This window comes from Bactrocera dorsalis, chromosome 2 (genome assembly GCF_023373825.1).
Source record: "Bactrocera dorsalis isolate Fly_Bdor chromosome 2, ASM2337382v1, whole genome shotgun sequence".
Taxonomy (NCBI): Eukaryota; Metazoa; Arthropoda; class Insecta; order Diptera; family Tephritidae; genus Bactrocera; species Bactrocera dorsalis.
Window position 1 is genome coordinate 19691321 of NC_064304.1, and position 26212 is coordinate 19717532.

Consider the following 26212-nt stretch of genomic DNA (forward strand, 5'->3'; position numbering starts at 1 on the left):
GTTAAGCGAAACCATAAAATAGAATGTGCGGCCTATTGAGCCATGACTCAATGTCTTTAATTAGGCGGAATGCCTTTCGGTTGTCTTCCCGTTGTTCCTGCCAATGCTTCACCGTATCTGCTCTGGCATTTTCGTTTAGAGTTGTGGGTGTTACTCTATCGTTTAAAGGGTATTTGAGCTGTTTTGTTAAGAGTTCTAGCGGGTGTAAGCCTGCGATTACTAGGACAGCATCGTCAGATGCCGTAAGAAACGCCGATCATACTTTTAATGCCCAAATGGTGTATTTGGAAAATAGATCACTCCGATACAAAGTTCGAGCTCTCTATACTTTTATAGCTTTTTCACACGTATAATTCACGTGTTCTTTAAACGACATTCTTGCATCAAGAACAATTTCTAAATATTTGATGGATGGCTGGGTGGTTATGCTGACACCTTTTGTGCAGAATGTAGCAATTTCTCGGATTTTCCTGCCAGTAATAAGTACGAGTTCTGTCTTGCTTTCAGGTAGGGTTATTCTGGTAGTTTCAAGCCAGTCGATTATTTGCGATATTGTTGTGTGGGTTATCATAACGATATACTCTAAGTGTTTGGCTATTACCGCCACAGCAATGTCATCTTCGAACCCTATGATATGTATGTTTTTCGGCACACTGTATTCCAGAGTAGAGGAACTAACAAAATACATTATGATTTATGTAGGCCAGGTAATGTCAGTTTCAATGACTTCACATGACAGGTGATTCGTCCCGTTTGTTTGGACGTTCCAGCGCGACAACGATTCCAAGCACAGAAGTCAAGTTTTTGAACAATGATTTGAGGAAAAGAATGTTAAGGTAATGGCTGGCCGCCACAGTCCCTTGACATCAACCCCATCGAAAATTTGTGGACTGATGTCAAGCAGTCAGTAGTCCGATGTAAGCCGCTTTGATTGGTGAGATAAAATCGAAATTGAAAGAGGTCTTTAAGACTATATCAGAAAAAGACTATTCCGACTGTTTCGAGAACTGGAAAAAGCGTTGACAATACTTCGTTTTATTGGATAGGGTCGAAATTCAATTGGAAGAGTATACAAAATTCTTGAATCTCGATGTACTTTTTGGTCACAGTAGTATATTTATGAAAAAATATATTTCCATAAACTGTAAGGTAAAAGTAAGAGAGAACTTCTTATAGCGGATTGGCATTCGGTAAACGATGCAAAATCCCCAGTCACTTTGATATATAATTGACACCACCACTCATATACACATTTACAGGTCTGCACGTAGTCAGATTTCAAAATTAGTTGAAATACTCACCGAGAAATAGTATACTGCACCTCACTTGCCGTTACCTCTGCTTGTTTGATACTCAGAGCAGTCCGAATGCGTCACTCATTTTAATTGCTGGCAAACATGAACTTCCATACTCCCTGCAGTTGCAGAAAAAATGTCCGGTAAACACGATTGTTGCAAGCACACACATAAACATACACACGGACATAAATACACAGTTACTTTCGCACAAAGTTGCAACTTCCCTTCTGATTGTTGTCAACTCACTTACAGCAAGTAGTGTCGCTGTAAGTATGTGTGTGCAACACAGCTATAATTCTATGCCACTTACACATTTGTGCAGCAGTTAAGTGTGGCATGCGCCTCAAACCGACAGTTATTTCGGTATTAATGCTATTATTACATTTGTTGTTATTATTTGTCAACTATGCATCATTTGCGATTCTTCTGTGCAACAATGTTGCCGGCAAAACACAAAATGATAGAGCGCAAACAATGCGAGCTCTTTGCAAATTGCATGCAACATCGACATTAAAATGCAACGTATTGTAATTTATTGTAATTTTATTGTTGTTATACAAGTTTTATTTGTTGCGCTTGTTGTTGTGGTTGGTATTGTGATGGTTTTTGTCGCTGCTGCTGTTTTTGCTGTGGCGTTGGTTTAAGTAGTTGTTGTTGTTGTGGCTATTGGTATCATTGTTGCAACTTTTATTGTCTACGGTGCGTAATGTAAATAAACAAAAGTGCATTAATTGCCACAAAATGGTCTGGTGTGCGCCAAACAACAGAGTACATGTGTGTGTCTGTGTGTGAGTTGGGCTATACCAAAGCTTTGACTCGGTTATAAGTGCGTGTGTGTGCGTTTTGCATTTGAGTTCATGCATATGCATAGAATATTTTGCGCATATTTGCGAAATTATTCACGCGTTGCGTATGTATATATGTAAAACAACAACAACTACAAAAACAGATACGTGGATTTCAGACATGGTGTCAAAGAGAAAGATGCTCAGTATGCTTTGACATTTCATCATGAATAGACTTACTAACGAGCAACGCTTGCAAATCATTGAATTTTATTACCAAAATCAGTGTTCGGTTCGAAATGTGTTTCGCGCTTTACGTATCGACAAATTTTGTTCAGCGATGAGGCTCATTTCTGGTTGAATGGCTACGTAAATAAGCAAAATTGCCGCATTTGGGGTGAAGAGCAACCAGAAGCCGTTCAAGAACTGCCCATGCATCCCGAAAAATGCACTGTTTGGTGTGGTTTGTACGCTGGTGGAATCATTGGACCGTATTTTTTCAAAGATGCTGTTGGACGCAACGTTACGGTGAATGGCGATCGCTATCGTTCGATGCTAACAAACTTTTTGTTGCCAAAAATGGAAGAACTGAACTTGGTTGACATGTGGTTTCAACAAGATGGCGCTACATGCCACACAGCTCGCGATTCTATGGCCATTTTGAGGGAAAACTTCGGACAACAATTCATCTCAAGAAATGGACCCGTAAGTTGGCCACCAAGATCATGCGATTTAACGCCTTTAGACTATTTTTTGTGGGGCTACGTCAAGTCTAAAGTCTACAGAAATAAGCCAGCAACTATTCCAGCTTTGGAAGACAACATTTCCGAAGAAATTCGGGCTATTCCGGCCGAAATGCTCGAAAAAGTTGCCCAAAATTGGACTTTCCGAATGGACCACCTAAGACGCAGCCGCGGTCAACATTTAAATGAAATTATCTTCAAAAAGTAAATGTCATGAACCAATCTAACGTTTCAAATAAAGAACCGATGAGATTTTGCAAATTTTATGCGTTTTTTTTTTTAAAAAAAGTTATCAAGGTCTTAAAAATACACCCTTTATGTAAAACAACAACAACTACAAAAACAATAAATATTACAACAAAAATAGTAAAAAATAATAGTACATTCTCAACGGCCAGCAGCATTTTCAGCTTGCTGCGAAAAAAATAACAACAACAACGTTAACCGCAATAACAAAAACAACAACAAAAATAATATTACAACGCCCAAGTTGGTAACATTTTTCGATTAAGACAACAACAGTTAAATAATAACAACAAAAACAACGACAACCGTTAGGATTTTCAGTGTACTACAACAAAAATGAAAACAACAACAGCATAAACCACAGTAAAAAAAGCTACAACAACAACAACAACTAAAACAACAGCAACAGCAATCGCCAGCATTTTCAGTTTACTACAACAACAATGCCAACAAAAAAAATATATAACAACAACAACCGCGACGACCGTTAGCTTTTCAGTTTATTATTTTTGCATAAAAATTGCTTCAAATGAAATACTGCTTCACGCACACGCGCATAAGCGTAAAATATATGATCTTAAAATATGAAAATATTATTTCAACAGGTTTTTATAATCGCATCTGAAACCCATTTGCATAAATACCATTGCACTTTGTTGGCTCTACTGTCTCTCTCTCTGTATGTGTGTGTGTGTGTGCGCGCTTTTACATTTCATTTCGCGGTGTGTTTGGTCGCTGCTGCTAAATACGATTTAATTTTTGGCTAAATGTTGGCGAAATTACAAATTGCACGTTATAAATTAAAAATGTATTGTTTTTGTATAACAGTAAAAGCACAACATCAACAAAGCAACCATAAATGCGCCGAAAGTTGCCATATTTACGGTTTGCGTTCATTGAGGCAGGTAAAAAAGAAAAAAAAATAATCAAACTTGTGACCAGACGCAATCAGCAATGCGTTTTTGCCGCGCCAGTAGCACAGCTGCAGTTGTAAGGAAAAAATACTCCATGTGAGCGCTCATAATCTGCCGTTACAAAGAGCGCAGACTTCTCCGATAATTTTTTATATATTATAGAAACTTTTTTTAATGAAAAATATGCCGCTTTGATTGTTTAAAGGTCTGAAAAATGCCCAACAAATATTTGAAAGTCTATAAGCCAACAATTCACCACAACAACAGTAACTTACAAAACAGTTATTGCAGTCATTCGCCCCATAAAATCTGAATTGTTTGGCTTAAAGTCAACAAATGCATTGCTGCTTACCAGCTGCCCATTCGGCAGCGTCACAAGTAGGGAAACCAGTTGTCGAAATTAGCTTAAATATAATTATGAATAGACACATGTGAATGTATGTACATATGTTTGTATACATTTAATCTCACACTGTTGCTTTGAAAAAAAATTGTAAATTAGATTGGTAGCAGAGCAAATATACCAAAACGCGTAATGTAAAGTAAATGAAAGTAAATCAAATCTACCAAGTACCTCTCCAAGATCGTCGGTTGCGATCAAAAATTATTGAAATATTACATTCAGTGCGGTTTTCGGGTTAGCCACGCCCGGTGTGAATTTTAAATGCGAGTAGATTTTCTTATTGAAATTATTTGCTTCCCAGTTGAAGTGAAAAATAAATATTTTTGTGCAAAATGTGAGTTTGAGGATTTGATAATAGATAATAATTAAGAAGCATACATATACATATGTTTGTTTTGTGAGAAAAACTTAAGATGCATATGTGGCTTTTACATGAAGTTCATTACATTTGTTTTTATTCTACGACACCCTGCTGAGCTAAAATATCGTAATTGAAATTGTGTAAAAATAGAGGAAAGGTTCGTAGATGGGCGTAATCGGACCACTTTCATGCCCATAAAACGCCATTGAACGAAAATATAACAGTGCCATAACTAAGCACTAAATTAAAATAATTGGCGTGCATTTTTCTAAATATTTTGAAAAAGTGTGTCGTAGCCCCATCAACTAACAGGTTTAATGTATATCTCTCCTGAACAACCAAAGCTACGGTAAACAAATTCACCTAGAGCAAAAACTATAAGAAATACTCTCGTCAGTGTGAAAATCGGAAGTTAACACCGTCCACTCCCCATATAACCGTACTGTTAAAAATTCTTAAAGTGGACAAATCAATGGCAAAATGGGACAGATACATTAAATTTTACCCGCGGGATGGTGTCAGAGGACTTTAAAGGAGCCAGCGTCGAAATTGCGTGAATTCGCCCTCTTTTTGGGCAAATCGTATATATGCGAATTCTCTTAGCCGATTTCAACTAAATTCAAATTAGCGAAATCGGGTTACAACTAAGCCTACTTTTCATTAAACACAATTTTATATATTTTTTTTGATTCTTTTAGTTTTCCAATTCCAATTCAGAAGCAACTAATATCAGCAGATAAAAGTTTGCGAGAATAGTGTTTTTGAAGTATATCACCTTATGACGAATAATTTTCAAAATCGAACAAAAAAAAGGCCTCTAGTTACCAAAAACGAAAATTTCGGTCAATGTGTGAGATATACAATTGAAATTTGAAGAGAATAATGGTTTGTCTGTGTGTTAAAAATGTACTGGATCAAGTCAATACTTCCTTACAGCCCCCGTATATCCAATATAGTTATCTTAACAAAATTGAAATAGCATGGTTTTCTAATAACGGTGCCTCATTGTGCTTAGAATGAATGAAATCGGGTGAAAACTCGCCCTAGACCCCATATAACCAAAAAGCCTTATGCACCTGAAGGTATTACCAGGCTTTAATCCTTGCAAGTTGCAAGTCCTGACTCATTTCAATACATTTTTGTTCTCCATACATAGTAAACTTTGTTAATAACTTTAATCTCTAAGCAATCAAATCAAATCCCACCAGTGTGCTATATCTGAAAGTGTGCGCTCCATAGTGTTTACACCTTAATTTGAAAAACGTGCGACGATCAAGAAGGAAGTGCTGAGATGATTTTTTATTTTGTTTTATTCAGTCTCTGTAGCTGGCATCAGTTAAATCAAAACGACTAACCATGCTTTTGAACGCCAATGGCGTGTTAGAACTTCCACAACTAAGAAGAGATTAGTTTTACTGAAAGCAAATAGCACGCTGGACTACTTAAGATCGATCATGGACAAAGAAATACGGCGACAGCGCATGAACCATTGGTAGGCAAGAGCGGGTCAAGTTTCCGCGAATCGTAGCTATCTGGTAGTAGAACACACGAGAAGAGAACTCATTTCCAGCGTGGCTAGAACACCCTTCTCATCAGATCTGTAGCTTTACAGTTTCCTGCGATTGCGCTGCTGCCTGGTAACCTTGACTCAGTGACTCTCTGGCTTTGGTAATGCAAAAGTAATAAGTGACTCCAGCATTGAATGCACGGTTAGTGGTACACCTACCACGCCAACCTAACTGTCGGTGCTTTAACGGAACGAGGGCAGTTGCGGCATTGGTCTGTCAGCCATTTCTAGTGTGTGTCCCTCCATCATAACCAGGGTGCAGAATCCTACAACCATGGTTCTACCAAAACTCTGAGGAACTAATTCTACTCATAATTCAATTGAAAAGCTTAGGCCAAGTCCAGGAGTTGAAAGGTTGCAACGAACTCGGAGCCGACCTGCACTACATCACAAATAAAAATGGGAGAAAAGGACTTTAAGGCCGCCATACCTTCTGGGTGTTATAAACTTCTTGGTATACTTAATATACCCTCTTTAAGATGTAAAATCAGTTAAAGAACTTGACAACCAGTCTTAAATGTCGAGCTGCAGTACTAATAAATTTGAATTAATGTAATAAAACATTTTTTTTCAGCCGAAATGTGTGTGAGAACATGATAATTAATTTTTTAAGAGCTAATAAATATCTCGCTTTCAAGTGGTTAACAAATTATGACAAACACAGGGTTTTGATTAACATGTCATGATAGTCTTTCTACAGGTTTCGAATAAATATAAAGTATCTAAGAGAACACATTATTCATTAATTGGTACTGTCTAATTTATTGCAAGTGTAAAACAACAAAAGTTTAAAACAGTTTTTATAATATTCCAAATCAGGCACTTAATTCAGTTGTATATAGTACTGGTTTTCGTCAACTTTTGTGCCTGTCCAACGGTCTACAACTACAATGGTGGGTATGTGCAACAAAATCAGCAACAATTCCATAGATATAAGGAACTTAATACAATGTACGAAGCGAGAAACTTGGAGTTCGGCTTCCCCAGCGCAGCTGAGCGACAGGCAACGTTACGGGACGGGCGCTACAACCCCGATAGTGCGCTGCCGATCGATGTAGATGTCTTTTATACGCGTGAGTATGAGACTTTGTCCTTAGACAAGAAAAAGCTAGAATTTTATATATTCTCATTTTCACATTCAGCGCCCAATGGATCGCCTATCATTTTTGTCACAATACCGCGTTTCGGTAAAGGCATACCCTATTCGCTCGCCTACTTGACAAATGTGCAACGTCCTAATGGCACTGAGCTGCAGCCGTATCCCAGCTACGATTGGCATTGGTCCCACGGCAAGGACTGTAATGGACTTACCTCCGTGTGTCGCGTGCATGTGTGTACTTCCAGTGAAATCCCTTCAAACATACAAATTTCATAGTTTCGTTGTCATTACAGATCGATCCGTGCGGCCGTATGTGGATACTTGATAGCGGTGAGATAGACAACGAACAGTTTTGTCCACCACAAATCGTCGTTATTGATGTGCCTACAACTCACTTGTTGCATCGCTATCGTTTACCTTCGGAAATGTATAAAAGCACGGTCAGTCGTTTTGTTACGCCTTATGTTGATTGTACCGATCCACCGCCACGCGGTGAATGCAAAAAAGTCTTCGTTTATATGGCCGATGCCACCGGTTTCGGTATTGTTGTATATGATGTGCAAAATGCCCGTTCTTGGCGCATAGAAAATAAATTCACCTATCCCGATCCAGATTTCAGCACACATACTATAGCTGGTGAAAGCTTTGAACTTTTAGAGGGCGCAATTGGTCTTGCTACAACGCCGTTGGGGTTGGGCTTAAGACGTTCGCTCTACTTTCACTCCTTCTCAAATGATGCGCAAGTGGCGATACCATTGGCTGTTATAAACAACAGCACACTCTGGGACTTTGGCTTAGGTTCCGCTATAGAGCAGTTCAGTGTGCTTGGCAAACGTGGCGTGCAATGTGGAGCATCAGCCATGACCTCAAGTGGTGTGCTCTTGTGTGGCCACTACGAGCCAGTCGGACTGTTCGGCTGGAACATACGTAACCCTTACACGTTTCAAACGCGCTTTTTGCTGGCTGAGAATCCCATTAAGCTGCAATTCATAAGCGGTCTAAAGGTAATAAGAAATCCTTGGGGAAAGGAAGAGGTTTGGATGCTTTCAAATCGTTTACAAAAAGTCTTCACCGGCAAAATTAATTACAATGAGATTAACTATCGAATAATGCGGTGCGGTTTGCATGAGTTGCTGCAAGGAAGACCTTGCTGATGGGTGGGTTAGTGTTTTGGGTAATTTACTGAAACCTTAGAATAATGTTTTAATTATATTTAAGTAGTATAATAGAAGATTTGTGTAAGGAACTAAGGTTAATATTAAATAAATAGTAAAATATGAGTATATAAAAATAAACTTTTTATAACAACATTTTTAAAATTAGATTGGGCTTGCCCCATCCTCCACAAATACCTACAAAATAAACGCAGTCTTCATAGCTTGCTTTGTACCAAATATATAAATATACCATTCGCACTAAGCCTCATTGCTCGCTGGCGCAACAGGCCATTCTGATTTACAAAGTTTTTTTTGGAAAATTATTAAAAACTCGTCTTGGAAACCTTATTATCTCATATTTAAAGCAACAAGCTGGGTTTGGATCGATAGGAACTAAAGATAAAACTTAACTAGAAAAATTGCTTTGGGCGAGAAAGCCAGCCACCTCTGTTTAGGATGATAACATAAAAAAGTTAAAGAAGCATACCTTGAGATTCTAAGTTTTAGCCTCAGAGAGATATCAGAGGATGTCTTATTTATCGACTCAACACCTTTTTGGTTTATGTCTTGGGTATGAAACGTATCAATGAGAGGTCGCAAAAGGGATGTTTAGCTGAATACCCTACATTCTCTCAACGCATCATTACTGGTCCCGAGATTTGACTTAATGCATATGACGTCGAAACTCTTCAACAATCTGGTCAAAACTGAACAAACCAACATTTATGGATGGTATTGGAGGCCATTCCAGCCGAGAATTATAACGAGTATATGAAGATTGAATTGTAGGTTTCCTGCACAGGAGCCTATTTCTAAGGCTATATACATGTTTGAATGAAAATAAATCATTCCGAGTCCTATAAATACTGGTTGATCTGCCAGGACCATTACCTACTTTTTTATTTGCTAATTCTTATTCGAATATTGGTGATAATACAATAAAAAATTAAAATAAAGTAATGATTACATGTTAAATATATCTTTTGTATATTAAAAAATGACAAGTTTTTATTTATCGATGTATATTCCTCTCTATCTCTCCCGAAAAACGTATTTTGGCTGTGATGCTGAGGTCATGACTACATGTTGTTTGCACAAACTCAATTTGACATTTTATTTCTTTAAAACAATCCCAATTTTCGTTGATCTGATAACCAAGGCACTTGATATTTTTAACTTTAATCATGATATATGATATTGTATTTGTTTTTCCTACTAACAATCATGTACTTCATCTTGTTTATGTTAGTGCGTAGGCCATATTCGTCACTACGTAAGTTTACTCGGTTCTTGTAATCCCATAAAACTATGGGCTATAAGTGTAGTGTAATCTGCATAGCATTTATTATTGATGAAAATACCATTAACTTTCACATCTTGATCAATATTGGTTATTAGACCATTATGACGACCATAAATTGGACGTAGTGGTCTTAAAGTTGAGGCCACTACTTTTTTAGCGTCTTTATTGAAAATCACATTACTTATGGCAGATATTTGCACATAGGGTCCATATATTTATGGCGATTTATTTGATTCCTAAGTTTGGCCGACAAAAGCATTTTTGAGTCGTTTGGGTTCTTTTATGGATTTAAGTCCGCTAAATATTTTAAATGGTTTCAGTGATCTTGATCACTAAAATAGTAATCGTTATTTCATTTATTTTTTAAAATTTCATTTAACTTAATAGAAAATAGTTGGTTCCAAATTCCAATTTCTAATTAAAGCTTCGCAATTTGAACTGACTCTCTCACACGTTTTCACACTTTGCTTTTCACATCTAAAGGAATGAACCATTTCGGGAGATTGACTTCATAATTTCGACTACTAAAAACTCAATAAAACAGTACGCAGCAGCGAGCAGCGACTAAAATTATGCGAAGGGTAAAAAACGATTAAGACTTAAGAAAAACGAATAGAAATTAGACTGGAAATTCCACAGCAAACACTTTTTAATTAAATTCGACAAAGCGGCATGCAATTATTTGTTGCATATTTCGCGGCGCTCATGGACCCACTCATTTAGCTTAGCGTACATTATGGCGCGGTAGCTGGCGATATTTAGAGTGCCGAAGAGCTGCGGTAGTTAATGCAAAAAGTCAGGACACCTGTGCAACTTAATGCCTCTGCTGCCAGCGTTTAAGACAAGTCCAAAGGAGAGAAAAAGAAAAAGTAGGGTGAATGATGGCCAAGGTGTTGAATGAGGGGCGGGGCGCGAGAGCGGGTTGGCGTGATAATACGTTGCAGCTGTTGCGGGTGCAAAATGCGCCAGACCAATGCGAGATAAAACAACAAAAATAATGATAATAACAAAAACAACTGCAGGCTAGAGCAAGAACTGCAATGAGAGCGCGGGAATGAGGAAAGTGAATGAAGTAGATAATTCACGGTAAATGCTGAGTCATGCAAATTAAATGCATTTCTGGTGTTATTTCGCAAAATATTTGCATTTGCATTTTAAAGTTTTACTGCCGCGAAAAAGCGGTATCAGCCTGACACGCTAATGTGCAAACACACCCTTCGCCATGGCGAGTTACGCACATAAATTCAAACTCGCTTAAAGGGCGTACGTGCTCGAGGAAAGTGGGTGCGCGGCGGAGAGTGTAGAAGCGCGAGAAATCAAAATAAAATGCGCGCGAATATTTCTGAAAACAGCAATAGAAAGAGAAATGTAAAGGAGAACCGCAAAATGGAAATTAATTAAAAATGCACGTAGGGCCCAGTGCACGAAAATAATGATGGAGAGTGAGAGGAGAAGAGGTTAAGGAAAAAGCATTGACCAGAAGATGACCAAGAGGTTGTGCGCTGCCATTGAGTGTCGTGGCCGCTGTTGTTGCTAAAACAAATGCAGTGCAACGAAGCGTGCTCGGGCGCTGTAATCGCGACAAGGTCACCTTTGAGCGCATTAAACTAAGCAGCTTCTTGCACACTTTCTCATACTTGCCATGGAAGGCGTGGCGCTTAATGCAAAGTCGCTGAGAACGGGTAATGAAAGTGGGATTCTGGCGACATAATAGTCTCTGCTGACGAGAAATGCGTTCAAAGAGCTCCATTGCTAAGGTGAATAAAACTATGATTGAGTTAGAAGTACCGTTCACTTTGATGCTGTGTGCATGGTTATTCGCTTGCGTATTTGGGAAGTGTCGCGGTATCTACTTTAGCGTAAATCTTAATGTGTCCGCTAGATTGAACATTTTAATGAGACATGGATTTGTTGTGATTTTTAATTGAATTTACTTGCAAGTGATGAAGACATCTTACTGTAAATACATACGACTATTTATCCTAAGAAAAAACAAAAAAATCTTTAACTTATATTAGGACAAAAAAGTACCCGGAAATTGTAAAATGCAAAATATTTAATTATTCATCAATATGTATTTTGTTGCTTTCAAAATAGTCCCCACGAGATGGAATACACTTATGCCAACGATTTTTCAGCGAGTTTTGTTTTATCACTTCGATCGGCTGAAAACAGATTCCAATTTCAGTTTGGGGGAAACGAAAAAATAACACAGTGCCGAATCTGGTAAATATCATGATTGATCAACGGTATTCATTGCGTTTTTGGCTTTAAATTCGCTCACACTCGTGGCTCAATGCGATGATGCACTATCATCGTGTAAAATCCATGAATTATTCTTCCACAATTCCGACCACTTTTAAACGACGTCGAAGGCAAACGCCTCAATGTGGCCAAATAGAACTCCTTATTGTCCGTTTGACCTTCCGCAACCAATTCATGATGCATCACACTTTGAATATCGAACAAACAATGAGCAAAAGGATTTCTATGATTGTTCACTTGTTTGTAGGTCAAACTTTTAAACTCATGTCTCATCGGCAGTTATAATGCTCTCCATGAATCTGGGATCGAAAATCGCATGTTCAAGCTAACCTGTTTGCGGTACTATTCAGCTTTATCAGGACGAGTCGAGCAAGAACGCGTTTCATACCCAAAATATAATATCTATCAAAATCATTTGAACGGACTCGCGAGAGATGTGGAGCTGTCTTGTAATCTCTTTAACACTTGGATGATGTTTTTGAAGCACCATGTCCTTCGCTTTTTTAATATTTTCATCAGTTGAAAAAGGTGGTCATATCTTCAACGATCTTTCGACCGTCCTTGAAGGCTTTAAACTACTCGATGTCTAATGTTTCTGATAGAACTGAATCGCCGTAAGCCCTTTCCAATATACCTAACGAATTCTCACATGAAATTTGGTTAGGAATACAAAATTTGCGAAATATTCTTTGTTCGTTATTTTTATCCATCGTAAAACTCGCAACGCAATACTAAGGTGTACCGACTTAAAGGTAAGCAGCAAACTGGTTAACAATCGTGCTCATATTTGGCTTAGTCGTAACGGATAGTCCTAACAAGTTAGCAAACTACTTTTTTGAAATATCATTTACTCGAGGAATTTATTTACAAGTTCTGTGTGCTTTTTTATTCCTATATAGGTTGCGGCGAAGCTATAGGACCCTTTGCATTTAACTTCTAACAGCATAAAAGCTTACGAAATTGCAGTTGTAATTATATGCTATAGTGGTCCGATATGAACAAGTTGTTCGGAGCTAGTGACCTGTCTTGGACAATTTGTAAAGATAATTTGTCAAACAAAAAAGATTTCCATACAAGAAATTTATTTTGATCGTTTAGTTTGTTTGTCAACTATATTAGAGTGGTCCGATAAAGTCCGTACCGAGCAAGCAAGTGCCGAGAATAGATAGATTATAATATTATAACATAAAATATATTAAAATTTTATAATTTCGATATCCTCGGAGAGTAGATTTTCGGTTTCCGCCAAGGAATACTGAATTTTTTTCGCATAAAGGAAGTTTCTGAAGTGTTTTTCTTTAGCGAAATTTTTAGAAATGCTGGACCTCTTATTGTTATTTTTCCTAGTATCCCTACTTTTTGCATAATCCACAGACTGCAAGTATAAGAATAAGAAGTATATTGAAAAACTCTTAAATTAAGTGCAATAATGCTAGATAAGAGAATTTTAATGCTCTTTGTTATTTCTTCGAGAGCTATTTCTGGTTTATATTTGTCTTACACTTCATATCACCGTTCGCTTTCTCATAACTGTAGGTCGAACATTTTACCGCTTTATTTTAGAATAATAATACAGTCTGTCAAGTAAGAGCGTGGTCGTGTCCAGTCACCACCGGCGTCGATAATTGCCTAGCATCTCCGAGAAATGTTTTCTACTAATTTACAAGGATCTCCAGATCCGACGAATTTCGTAAGACAACTGCTTCAAAGTGTACGAGCGTCTTCCACGAAGCTTCTGTTTAATATATGCTCACACATTTTCAATAGGGTTTGCATCGGGCGACTGCGACGACCAATCCAATGTAACGATGCCAGATTGATTTTCCCACTGAGAACAGAGCTGCTGCGGTGTTTAGGATCCTTGTCCTCCTGCAGAATCCAATTTTCATTTTTTCTGATGAACCATCGTTTGGTAGATAGCAGTAAAACCTTTTTGTAGATTTTTATCATTTTCTCGGCATTTAGGTTGTCAGTAAAGAGGTACAAAGTGCTAGATCCCTGCTTTGAGCAGATGCACCTTTATTCCATGTTTTACGGTCCGCTGAACAAGCCTATTGGTGGAAGTTGACCAGGCTCGCGTGAGGACAGAACGTGTCCATATAGAACATTCATCAGTAAAAATGACATTTTTAAAATCTCTTTCAATATTCCCATGCGTTCAAGCGAGTCGCTTTGTCACAATTGTTTCAGTCAACAGAGGCTTATACATTGTATCGCGCCATTTCAGGTCATGAGTATGAAGAAGGGTTCGGAGAGTTTTGTGGGATATATCTAAACCGTATGCCATTAATTTTGCTTGTCCTTGCCGCAGTGTTAAAGTAGGACTCCGCGAAAACAGATTCACTATTATTTTTTCATCTTTTTGTCACTTTTTTTTATCGAACCACGTTCTAGTAAACCATCGACATTTTTAGACACTATATATCGCTGTATCCACTTCTGTACAAATGCCTTAGACTTTCTTATATATTTAGCAGCCGCTGATTGCGACATTTTGGGACCTTTCGGGTGGATAACGTGATTCTCTTTCAAAACATCAACGACAACTGAACCTTTGTTGACAATGCATCAAGGACACAGCTTTCCTCTATCGGCTCGCGAAGATTAGAGCGAAATCTTTCATTAACTGTCGTTAAAGTCGACCACGCTCTTACTTGACAGACTGTACAATAAAAAGGGACTTTAAATTAACGATTTTCTGTATACTTTGAGTGAATTCCTTAACTCCATTTGTTAGACTGCTCAGCAAGAGCTATAATTCGTTTGGAGAGATAGATCTCTCAAGCATAGAAGAATCCGAACTTTCATTTATTTGGCCTTCTGGCGGATCCTGATTTATGACTGCACCCCTTACGTACTCCAAACCACTGACCATCATTTTTCTACTATTTGACTAAGCGGTCAAAGGCCTAATTGTTATTGAACTATTTTTAGTTGTATGAACTAAAGTTAGCTTTATTTTAAGACATCTTAGGACCTTTTTGATGACTACAGATGGGTATCTATATAAATTTTGTATGGTTAGTAGCAAATGATATTACTAAAAATACTTGCAGAGTCCTTGAAATCTGCCTAATGCTTTAACCACTTTGAACCGTATTTGAGGAAGGGAAATATTAGCCTAGTTATGCAGATCATGCTGCGAGAGAGGCGCCAAAGTGTGAGGAAACGCACCTGCAACATTTCTACAATATCAACTAACTAAAGCTGTGGAATAATATTAAGAGTTTCCACTGAAATAACAGGCAAAAGAAATTGAAAAAATTATTAAGGAACCCTGCGCAAGGAAAGCGCTGAAATGAATGCAGGAAGAGTGGGCATGAGTACTAAGGAGGAGAAAAATGCTGTAAGCTGTTGCGATGAAAGTGGCATGCCATGGCAGCAGACGGAGTGGCACCAATGCCGTTAGTATTTTTAGTTAAGTGGCCGGCTGAGCGGTCAGAGAGCGCATGAAGACGGCGGATTTGCGACAGGTAAACCTTGCTGATTTAGTTGCGGTTGTATATATGCACCGTATATATGCAGTTATCTGTATGGCTGTGTGTCAAGATGACACTAAAAGGGACTTTGGATACTTTTACCATAATTTACAGATATTTGATGCTATGGAGCGGCCTTAACGCGCGCTTGCAGGCGCTGAAGGCGCTTCGCGGACTGAGAGGTTGCATTGCTGCAGGCTTGTTCAAGGTGTGCCACACTGTCCAACACTTGCGGTATTTCTTCATTAAAATTAAAATAAAATTCAACTGCAAAAAATATATAAATACTAGCGCGCATCTAATGCCAGACACAGACGCTGGCAAGAAGGGGGAAAACAAGTGAAATGTAAGAAAAAATGTTTGATCCAAGAGTAAAGTGGCAACAAGGAGCGCTGACGACGCTGTGAAGTGGTGCGTTGGGGTGGCATTGAAAGAGATGTGCGCTCAGTTGCTGCTGGGCGAAAGTGGAGCGAAATGCACCCACACGTACACGCATGTATGTGTAATGTTGCTGCTACTTGTGTCGCTGCCACTGCAATGTTGCATGAACAAATTTATTTCTTTGTCAAACGCTGCTTTATTGCATCCAAAAAGCGTGGCACACACATGCACACTCACAAAACTGTTGCTTAATACGGGTTTGCGAGTGTAAGTGCCCGTATGTATGTGTGCGGGTGCGCTTCGTTAAGAGTAAAATGGTGTTCGTGCCCAGTTGCAAGTACGTCGAGTAGCACAGTGTGCGCGCGTGTTGCACAGTTTGTCCTTGAGAAAAGGACACTCGTTGCAGCGGTGCAAGTGGCTTGTCATTGCTGCCACATGAACATGCTTTATGTGTGTATATACACACACACACACACTCATAAACTATTGTCTGTGTTTTTACTTGTTGTTGCACTTACAATTTAGTTGTTGCTTGATTTGTTTTTATTTCTTTTGTTGTTTTCGCTCTAGCTGCCAGTAATATCCTGCATTTAAGTTATTCATCATTGCATTTTTCATGATAACATTTATGTATTTTACATTCATTCCACTTTTATTTTACGTTTTGTCGCTTCGTTCGATTTCGGAAACGAAATTTTGTCTATGAATTGCATTTATTTTCAATTTCATCATATTTCACTGGCTATATTCGATTTCAGTGCTTGTATTAAATTTATTATGAAAGTAGAGTTTTGGTTGTTTTCCTTTGGTGTTATTTTACTGTATTTAAAAGCTTGAAACCTGAATACAGGTTAGGTATCCTAGCTACTGGTTAGAAACCAGTTATTCGAACCCTGCAGTTTTACGGATATTTCTTTTTTTTGAAATTTTGATCAAAAAAATAAGTCTTACTAATACTGAGATTTTCATTTTCAAAGTCTAAATTTTTGTTTCTGATTTAAAAAAAAACGGTAATTTGTATCAAAAAATTACTTCGGTTAATTTTTAGATTATAAAATTATACATCAAAATTGTATCAATACTTTTTCTAAGATCTGCTATTTCTAACATATAATTCCTGTTTCGTTGAAAATTGCGAAATTTGGTTTTTTGATATTTCATCTCGAGGATTTTTTTTTTCATTAGTCGGAACCATGAGGTATTTTAGTATTTTATTTTTAATCATGTTTTGAATCCATTCACGACTTCTGCGACTGTATTTTGCAGCGGTTCATTCATTTCACTGACCATTTTCTTGACTTACCTTCAGTAAAAGTAATATAACGGAGTCATGTAACTTATCTGGAGCTCAGTTTAACGGCTTATTTCGTGATATGATTTATTGACCAAAAGTTTAACCCATATGCTGGGTTGCCTAAAGCAGTTTTTGGCATAATTCTGTTCTCACCATTTGTGGATTAGTTGTTTGATATTAATTTAGAGGGATTTAAGAGTTGCTAATAATTTCCGAATGATTCCGATTTCCGTGTTTAAGAGTTCTACCTTCAATTATGTCAATAAAATATTACGAAGTCGTTAGCGATAAAAAAAAAATACTTTGAGCCAGCATTATTACGGAAAATCATCTTTAAGTCAAAAACACGTATAGTAAGCCACAGGAAATCGAATGTGAGTAAATAGCTGAAAGCAATTAGGTGAATAATTTAATAAAATTATTGTTACTGGAAACTATTTCGCGATGAAATGTTGTCTTTGGTTTTCTTTAAAAAAGGAAAGTAAAGTACTCAAAATTTATCGAATTTATGTCCTTGTATAAGATTATTCATTATTTTTAAGTAAGTATAGACCTATTCTCGCCACAATGATCTATTATTTACTTAAGAGTCTATCCTTTGATTTCATATTCTTTAAGTATTTGTTGTATCAGATTAAAACCATCTGATAAAATTTTTATCAACATAAATAACCTCAGAAAATCAAATCTGGCGCATAAGGTGGCTGAGCGATACTCTCTTTCCTTGGTCAACAAGTCAGTCACGACTATGCTAGAATCGGGCAGCGCATTATCGTGGTGCAAAATTCATGAATTTTTTACCCACATATACTCTTGTTTACGATGAGTCATTTCATGTATACGCCTCAATAATAGTATTCCTTTTTGACCATTTGTTCCTATGGAATGAGGTCATTGTGAACCACCCCACGGTATTTGAAGAAAACGACGCGGACACCTTAATTTTTGTTCAACTTTAATGAGTGTCTTTTTCGCTTTTGGTTCGCTAGATTGTAACGGGTTTTTTTTGAGGTTAGGATTTTCATGCATTAGTATTTGACAGATCACGTGGGATTTCAGACATGGTGTCAAAGAGAAAGATGCTCAGTATGCTTTGACATTTCATCATGAATAGACTTACTAACGAGCAACGCTTGCAAATCATTGAATTTTATTACCAAAATCAGTGTTCGGTTCTTTTCTTTTTTATCGACAAATTTTGTTCAGCGATGAGGCTCATTTCTGGTTGAATGGCTACGTAAATAAGCAAAATTGCCGCATTTGGGTGAAGAGCAACCAGAAGCCGTTCAAGAACTGCCCATGCATCCCGAAAAATGCACTGTTTGGTGTGGTTTGTACGCTGGTGGAATCATTGGACCGTATTTTTTCAAAGATGCTGTTGGACGCAACGTTACGGTGAATGGCGATCGCTATCGTTCGATGCTAACAAACTTTTTGTTGCCAAAAATGGAAGAACTGAACTTGGTTGACATGTGGTTTCAACAAGATGGCGCTACATGCCACACAGCTCGCGATTCTATGGCCATTTTGAGGGAAAACTTCGGACAACAATTCATCTCAAGAAATGGACCCGTAAGTTGGCCACCAAGATCATGCGATTTAACGCCTTTAGACTATTTTTTGTGGGGCTACGTCAAGTCTAAAGTCTACAGAAATAAGCCAGCAACTATTCCAGCTTTGGAAGACAACATTTCCGAAGAAATTCGGGCTATTCCGGCCGAAATGCTCGAAAAAGTTGCCCAAAATTGGACTTTCCGAATGGACCACCTAAGACGCAGCCGCGGTCAACATTTAAATGAAATTATCTTCAAAAAGTAAATGTCATGAACCAATCTAACGTTTCAAATAAAGAACCGATGAGATTTTGCAAATTTTATGCGTTTTTTTTTAAAAAAAAGTTATCAAGCTCTTAAAAAATCACCCTTTATAAATATTTCAAATAGTAATGATGAGTTTGATGTATGTAGGTTTAGCTCCACTGTACGATGATTTTGTAAAATATTCCAGATATTTTGGGTACGAGTGTAGCATTGACACGCTTCTTAACCAAAATATCATTCCATATGTGTTGAGTCGTCCCAGGGGCACAAAATGTACATATATTGAGCTTTTCTGCTACCTCTATGATGAGAACACATTGATTTTGAAGCACTATTTCTTCAACCGTCTCGACATTATCGTCTTTAACAGAGAATATGATGACTTTACGACCTTCACTGTATGCTTTATGCCACTTGTGTTTTTAATAATTTTTACTTCCCAAAATTCGTCTGCAACATTTTCAACGACTCTATGGTTGTGTTCCCATTAGAAATAAAAAATTTCAAGCAAATTCGTTCGATTTTTTTCATGATAACGAAAACACCAATTTATATATGAAGATCAAACTTCCAACAAACGTGAAGAAGGTGGTACCAATTTCAGAAAAAGAAACTTTACCATTTCAGTTTACGCGCGTGGCTTAAATGAAGACCGAGACAAATGTGAACAGTTATAGTCAGAGTAATCTAACGATCATTATTCTGTCATCGAAGCATATGGTTGGAAACGAATTTTATGAGTTATGTGAGCCAACTTTTTTAAACCTTGAAATTTTAAACTGTTCAGCTGCAAAAACAAAAATGTTCAAGGGTTGGGATAATGTTAGTAATTAAAAGAAGTTAGTAGCAGGCTTTTTTAATGCTAACGGGTGAGCTTGATAAATTAATTCTATTAAAGCAAACAAAAATCATGACATATTCGAGGATTGTAAGGATCCTTTAGTTCAAAATTGTTAATGTGAGTATTTCCTCTACGGTAAGCAATTCTGTTATTGCTGACCAAGTTATTGAACTGTGGAAAAAATTCAGATTCCAACTACTTCTAATGCAGTTAAAACTCTTTTCTGTCGCAATCAATGGCTAAAAATACAAAAAATATATTGTATATAATTACATAAATGAGCGCGAAATCGAAATTTCAGGCTGATTTTGAACGATTAAAATAAAAAAAAAAAATTATAAAAAATTGCAAATAAATTTTTTAGCAAAAAACTTTTATAGTAAAAGCTCAAAATTGTATAAATTTTCAGGAACCTCACAAAATAAATTGAAATTTTTCAAATTATTGATCAAAAACTAGAAAAAATGGTGGACACTGATGTTTGACGATGAATCTCTCGTAAACCCTTAACTTAATCGAAAAATTGTAGCAGACCATTTTTGTAGAGTGGAAAACCGCTCAGTAGATTTTAATGAAATTTATACAGCTTTTAGAATACATAATAAACTCGGGCCTGATCGAAGAATTTTTTTTACATAAAAAATCATTTTTTTTAGTCCAATTAACTGTCAATTTTTTCCCACAAATTTAGACAAAAATTTCCTGAGGTCGCCATTTTGTTAGTTTTTGAAAAAAACATTCTTCGACCAGGCCAGGATTATCTATTTACAAAACTTTTTTGTCCAATTGATTTTAGATAAATTTTAAGTACTTATGGTTGTCACCGCAAGTACCTTTTTTGGAACTGGGTCAACACAAGCAACTACATATAATTTTGGAAAACAAATTTTTTTTTCTAAAATTTTTGTGACTTCAAGTCAACAAAAAAAAAAACTGAAAATTCTCATTTTTTCGTGCCTCTGGCTAACCTTAACCCCTTAAAATAGACAAATTTATGCCGTGAATATCTTTTAAGCGATGAGACTTACAAAAAAATTGTTTTAGACCTTTTTTGCAGAGCATTAAATTTTCTATAAAAACCATTTAAAAAAAATTATTGTCAAGATATTTCAAGCGAATTATGACTTTTTTTATTTGAAAATAAGAAAAAACCCGTTACGCGAACGACCCTCTCGTAAGTGCGCATACTAGGAGGGGCTTTCTTAGAAGGTCTACCACCGAAACAAAAAAAAATACAAAAGTTTTCCTTGACCCACCCTAATACAAGTATATGCACATATTGGTTTCAATTCGGTTAAATAGTATTATTAAATTCTCTTTTCACGTGTTCACACTTTCAATTGCCGTGCTTATGCAATTACTTCTTATTTATTTATGGAAAGAGTGAAATTTATAATTGGAAATTAAGCAGTCAAACTAAGCGCACATAAGCAATTATATAATAGTTTTGCTACTGCACAAATCCCTCAAAGCCACTTTTATCTCTGTCCGCAGCTTAAAATATTCATTTTACATGCGATAGCCTTGAAAAAGTTTAGTTTTTGCTTTTTTTATTTTTCGTGTGTGTGTTTTGTGCGCAAATGCTAATGAAATGGATAAGTGAGTTTTTGAACCGCAATGAAATTTGCAATTGGTCAAAAACTTTTTCCATAGAATTTAGATTGATTCGATATTGCGGTTGAGTTGCGGCAATTGCTACTTATTGCATAAATATTACATCCATCCAGGCATACAATATGGTATACAAATATATTAGATATATTTTACGTACATACATACATACTATAAGTGATGAGAGATATGTGTGTTTGCGCTCAGCCCATCCAATTAAATGCGAAGAAATAATTTTGCACAACGAAAATTTACATATTCAATTGGATGTGCGCATAACACTTGGACCTGGCCAAGTGCCGGCGAAACTTTGCACATATACATGCATAAATAAACACACGCATACATACATACGTATTGGGCACTTGTATCTAATGTTTGTAACAACTCTTTGCACTAGCGCCTGAAAGTATGCTAAGTAAGCATTTGTGTGCGTGTCTATGCATGTGTGTGTATGTCACAAAAAGAACAACAATGGCCAAACTAAAGCGAAAACTATTGAAGCAACAAAACTTTTTTAATGAGCGCCACAACAACTGCAGTTGCGGTCTCAGGCCTCAGCGTCTCAAGCGCTCAAGACCCCTAAAAGCCAAACACGCACGCACGTCCGTGCACCGCAAATGGCTGGCGCAAGGGGCTTGTGCCACAGCGGCTGGCGGTCGTTCTGGCAGGCAATAGCAATAACAGCAACGACAAAGAGAGCAAAGTAGCAACAACAACAACAACAATGTGAAGAAGTGCAACGGCAGCAAAGGCAAGGATGAGTGTGTTGCTGTGCGGCAAACAATGAAAGTTGCATGTTGCAAAGTTGCGCAGCAAATCTGCAGCCCTTTTGCTTTAGCGCAGCCAACTTAACTCCCCAATCCCGTTTGCTGTTGTGACCACAAACAGCACCGCTGCAGCTGCCGCTGGCTTTTGCTGCTATTTCTTATTTTTCTTCGGCTTTGGCTTTGTTGAGTGCTCCTTATCTTATGCCAGTTGCGCGCGATAGTTGCCTGCAGTTGTTGTTGTTGTTGTTGGCTGATTGTGTTGTCGTATTTCTTGTCGCTATTATGTTTTTGACTCTGCTTTCGTGGCAGTCCGCAAGTTTGCCTGCTCGAGTATCTGCAAATCTTCGCAAAACGCACACATATACCCCTTTAAATGTGTAAGTGTGAGTGTGTATCAGTTTGCACATATACATACAGACACAACTGCAATTACTTGTATTCAATATATTTCCTTGTAGTGTAGCATTTGTGATAAAGCGGTGAGTGCCACATACACACATATCGCTATATAAGATACTCACACACACATATACATAAAACGGTGGCCATCAATTGCCAACCCAATAACAAAGAGCAAAAGTGTACATCCTTGAATTGTTATTGCAGTTGCAAAAGTGGCAAAGTGCTGGCGTAAAACCAATGTTGCTTCTTCTTATTATTCGCTCTCCTCTCTCCTGGCTGTCGCTTTATTTTTTTCTCTCACTCGCAACTTTCGTAATTGCGAATGTTATGATTGATATTAATTACGCACTCACGGCGCTGTTATCCACGCTGAGATCGACAAGTCAGACAAACACACGCACACATACGCACCTACACATATAAACACACGCACCTCAAATACACACCAATACATACAAGTATAAGTACATACATATACGTATAAATACTCCTCACAGCGTTAGTAGCTGCCAGCTGCCGCCTCGTCCATCCGACCGCCCACCAGACCCCTCGCCAGACCGCCAACCGCAACAGTTCTCCCAGCGGTGACATACACAACCGTTAAAGTCAGCTGCAGCCGCAATCGCTGGTGTAGTCTTTGCCAAAGTCGAAGGTGTTCAGCCGAAGCCAAAAGGTAAAGTGTCGAATAAGATCAAAAGCTCCCCGGGAATTTGCGGCTGTGCCGTCGACGGCTTGTTTTACCGTCATTTGGCGCTTAATTATCGTCGCCAGGCAGTTGTTCGCCAAAGATTGCACTTTTCCATTACTTGTGTGCATGTGTGTGTGTGCCGGTGTTGGTGTGTTGCGATTTGTGTGTCATCTAAATATTGGCAATTTGCTGCTGCTTACGTTGATGATTTGCTGGCGTGTCTGCTCATTTGCATAAATAGTTAGAAGTTTACTTAGTTATGAGATTAAAAGTTTTACCAAGCAGCAGGGGTTGAAGTGGAATTTTCGATTAATATTAGCAGAGCGGGCATAGAGAGTTGTTTGCGTACAAGATTAGGGCTCGACAGTGCGCTGACATTGCTGTGGCCTTGCATTATTTGCTTGAAATCTATGCGGGAGTAAGTTGGTGAGAAAACTTCTGGAGCTGGAGATCATTTATTATATATGGGATGTTAAGCAAGCAGCGAGGTGAAGCTGTCAGGTTCTTTTGAAACATATTTTTGTCTTTTTATATAGACATCGGTACGCGCCCTAATTTTGAGCTACTGAAGGTAGTTTGCACATAAACAATATTGGCAGTAAAAAAATTAGTATTATTAGTGTACTGAGAAAGTTTTTAGGTGTAAACTTGTTGGTTTTTAACTAAAAAATCTTTGAGAATATAGACACATTTATGAAACATCGAAAAAATAAACCATGTATATTGAGTGCTACCTAAGCTATATGTGTTCTTCGTTCCTTTCGTTTTTTTCTTAATATTAACTTGGTTCAAGTAGTGCATGGCATTAAAAATAACCTTCTTATTAGGCTAGTATGAATGTCCGGTCATGGTGGAAACCGCAAATCCCTCTTATTCTCTTTTCTTAACTCTTTTGCTCTCTTCTTGCGTTTTGCCTCTGGACCTTTGGACCTCCTGTGAGCTCACCTAGCCGTGGTCAACAAAATGAACTTGTGTTATTGTTAGATCCTTCAGGCCCAAAGTGAACCGCAAGTGGTTCTTCGATCTATTTAATCTCGCCGCTATAGCAAGTTTTCTGACTGCACACTGTCCATTATGTTCCAACGGAATTCGGATAAATATTCAGTCTGACGCTCTTTGCCAAAGCTGTGTGGATATAGGATTGCCCAGCTTTTGCCAGACTAAGACTGAAATACTTTGGTAGACACACTTTTGGCGAACATAGAAAAGTTGGTGGTATTTGATTTTAATTGCTGTAAAATTCTTTTAGTAAGCTCGAAAAGCTTCATTGGACTAGGAGGATCTTGTAACTCACTCTAAGGATCTCTCCAAGTGAGATCCATCGATTTTGGATCAACCTTTGATCTAACCTAACCTAACTTGGTGATTTTCAAACACACTTTCGGTGACCTTTTCAATTTGCTTCCTTTTGTCAACGATTTGATAATTGACATGGGCAGGAAATAATTTTTCGTATTCCTTTACGATGTTTACGGGTCCTTTCTTTGTTTTTCTAAGAAAACAATTACTCAAGGACAACTAAGGATGTGAATACTTAGAACAAATCAGAGATTAGAAAATGTTCATTTTTAATCTTGTCCTCTTTTCAAAAGTAATTCGCAAAAACTACATCGAAACAATGAATCGGCCAATAACCCACATAACACAATGAACTCAGTAATTGAATATATGATCAAGTTAGGTTAGGGTATAGTAAAAAAGTAACAAAGCGTTGGACATGGATGAATATTGTTTATGACATTTGTAAAATATTCCTGAAAAAATTGAAAGGAAAACTATTTGTTGGTCCTCAAATAAGGCGATTGATGAGCGATACAGATTTAATTAAGGTTATAACTGTTCCAAAAAAATTTAACCTTAGAAAAGTATTGTGTTGACAGTCCAAAAAAGAGTTAAAGTATTGCAAAATATGCTGACAAACTGTAGCTATGTTTAGGAGCCAATTTGACTAACGAGTTAGACTAGCTCCGTAATAAGCTGCATACATTCTCGAATAATTTAGAAATTATAGAAAGGAGCGGGAAGAGAGATTCAGCTAGAATCTAAAAGTGATGGAAAGAAGATTTTAATGTTACTGGGATTGACTCTTGATGGCAGATTACTCCTGGTTCTTAAAAAAAAATTATCGACTGGAAAATATATAACGGGTTTTCTCGCTCTTTTGACATTTCTCTTTACAATTAGCGTGCCAGTGAGACAAAGAAGTGCCCGTAACGTCGAGATCAATTGAGGAAGACCCAAATCAGGGTCGTCGTTCTCAAGCGTTGGACATCTCTGTGACGTCGATATGGCGAATTCTGTGAAAATATCCTGGCCTACATCCTTACGAGATCAAATTGACGCAAGAACTGAAGCCGATTGAAGACCAGAATCGTCGTATGTTCGGGAACTGGGCTGAGCAACAACTTGAAAATGATCCGAGTTTTCATCGAAAAATCATTTACAAAGATGGGGCTCATTTCTGGAATATCTTCATCAATAAGCAAAATATGCGTTATTGGTTAGGGAGGAATCCACACATACTCCATGAGTAAATACTGCATCCCGAAAACATTACAGTTTGGTGTGGTTTATGGGTTATATTTCTTCTACTGTGAATGGGAATCGCCACCGCTCAATGATAATCGAATACTTTTGGCCTGAAAGATATGAGCTTAGACAATGTGTGGTTCCAAGAGGCCGGTGCCACAACAGCAAACACGTTAAATTGCACCAGTATCGGCCGATTTATGTTTGAAACCCTTCGAAAATTGGGTTCAGCGCTTGGACTTTTTAATTAAAATGT

At 37.6% G+C, this 26212-nt stretch overlaps 1 protein-coding gene across 1 annotated transcript; it reads left to right on the plus strand.

Moving 5' to 3' along the window:
• Nucleotides 1–4263: 4263 nt before the first annotated feature.
• On the plus strand, nucleotides 4264–8653 carry LOC105229926 (protein yellow-like). Its single transcript, XM_049447112.1, has 4 exons — nucleotides 4264–4723; nucleotides 7137–7390; nucleotides 7460–7647; nucleotides 7710–8653. Coding segments are annotated over exons 1-4 (1305 nt in total). The 5' UTR covers nucleotides 4264–4721; the 3' UTR covers nucleotides 8571–8653.
• The last annotated feature ends 17559 nt before the right edge of the window (nucleotides 8654–26212 follow it).

Bases quoted from the DNA above. Each gene is read 5' to 3' on its own strand.
- LOC105229926 (XM_049447112.1), top strand. The intron at 7,391-7,459 runs GTGAGTATGAGA...TTTCACATTCAG, and splicing joins TGTAGATGTCTTTTATACGC to CGCCCAATGGATCGCCTATC. The intron at 7,648-7,709 runs GTGTGTACTTCC...TTGTCATTACAG, and splicing joins CCTCCGTGTGTCGCGTGCAT to ATCGATCCGTGCGGCCGTAT.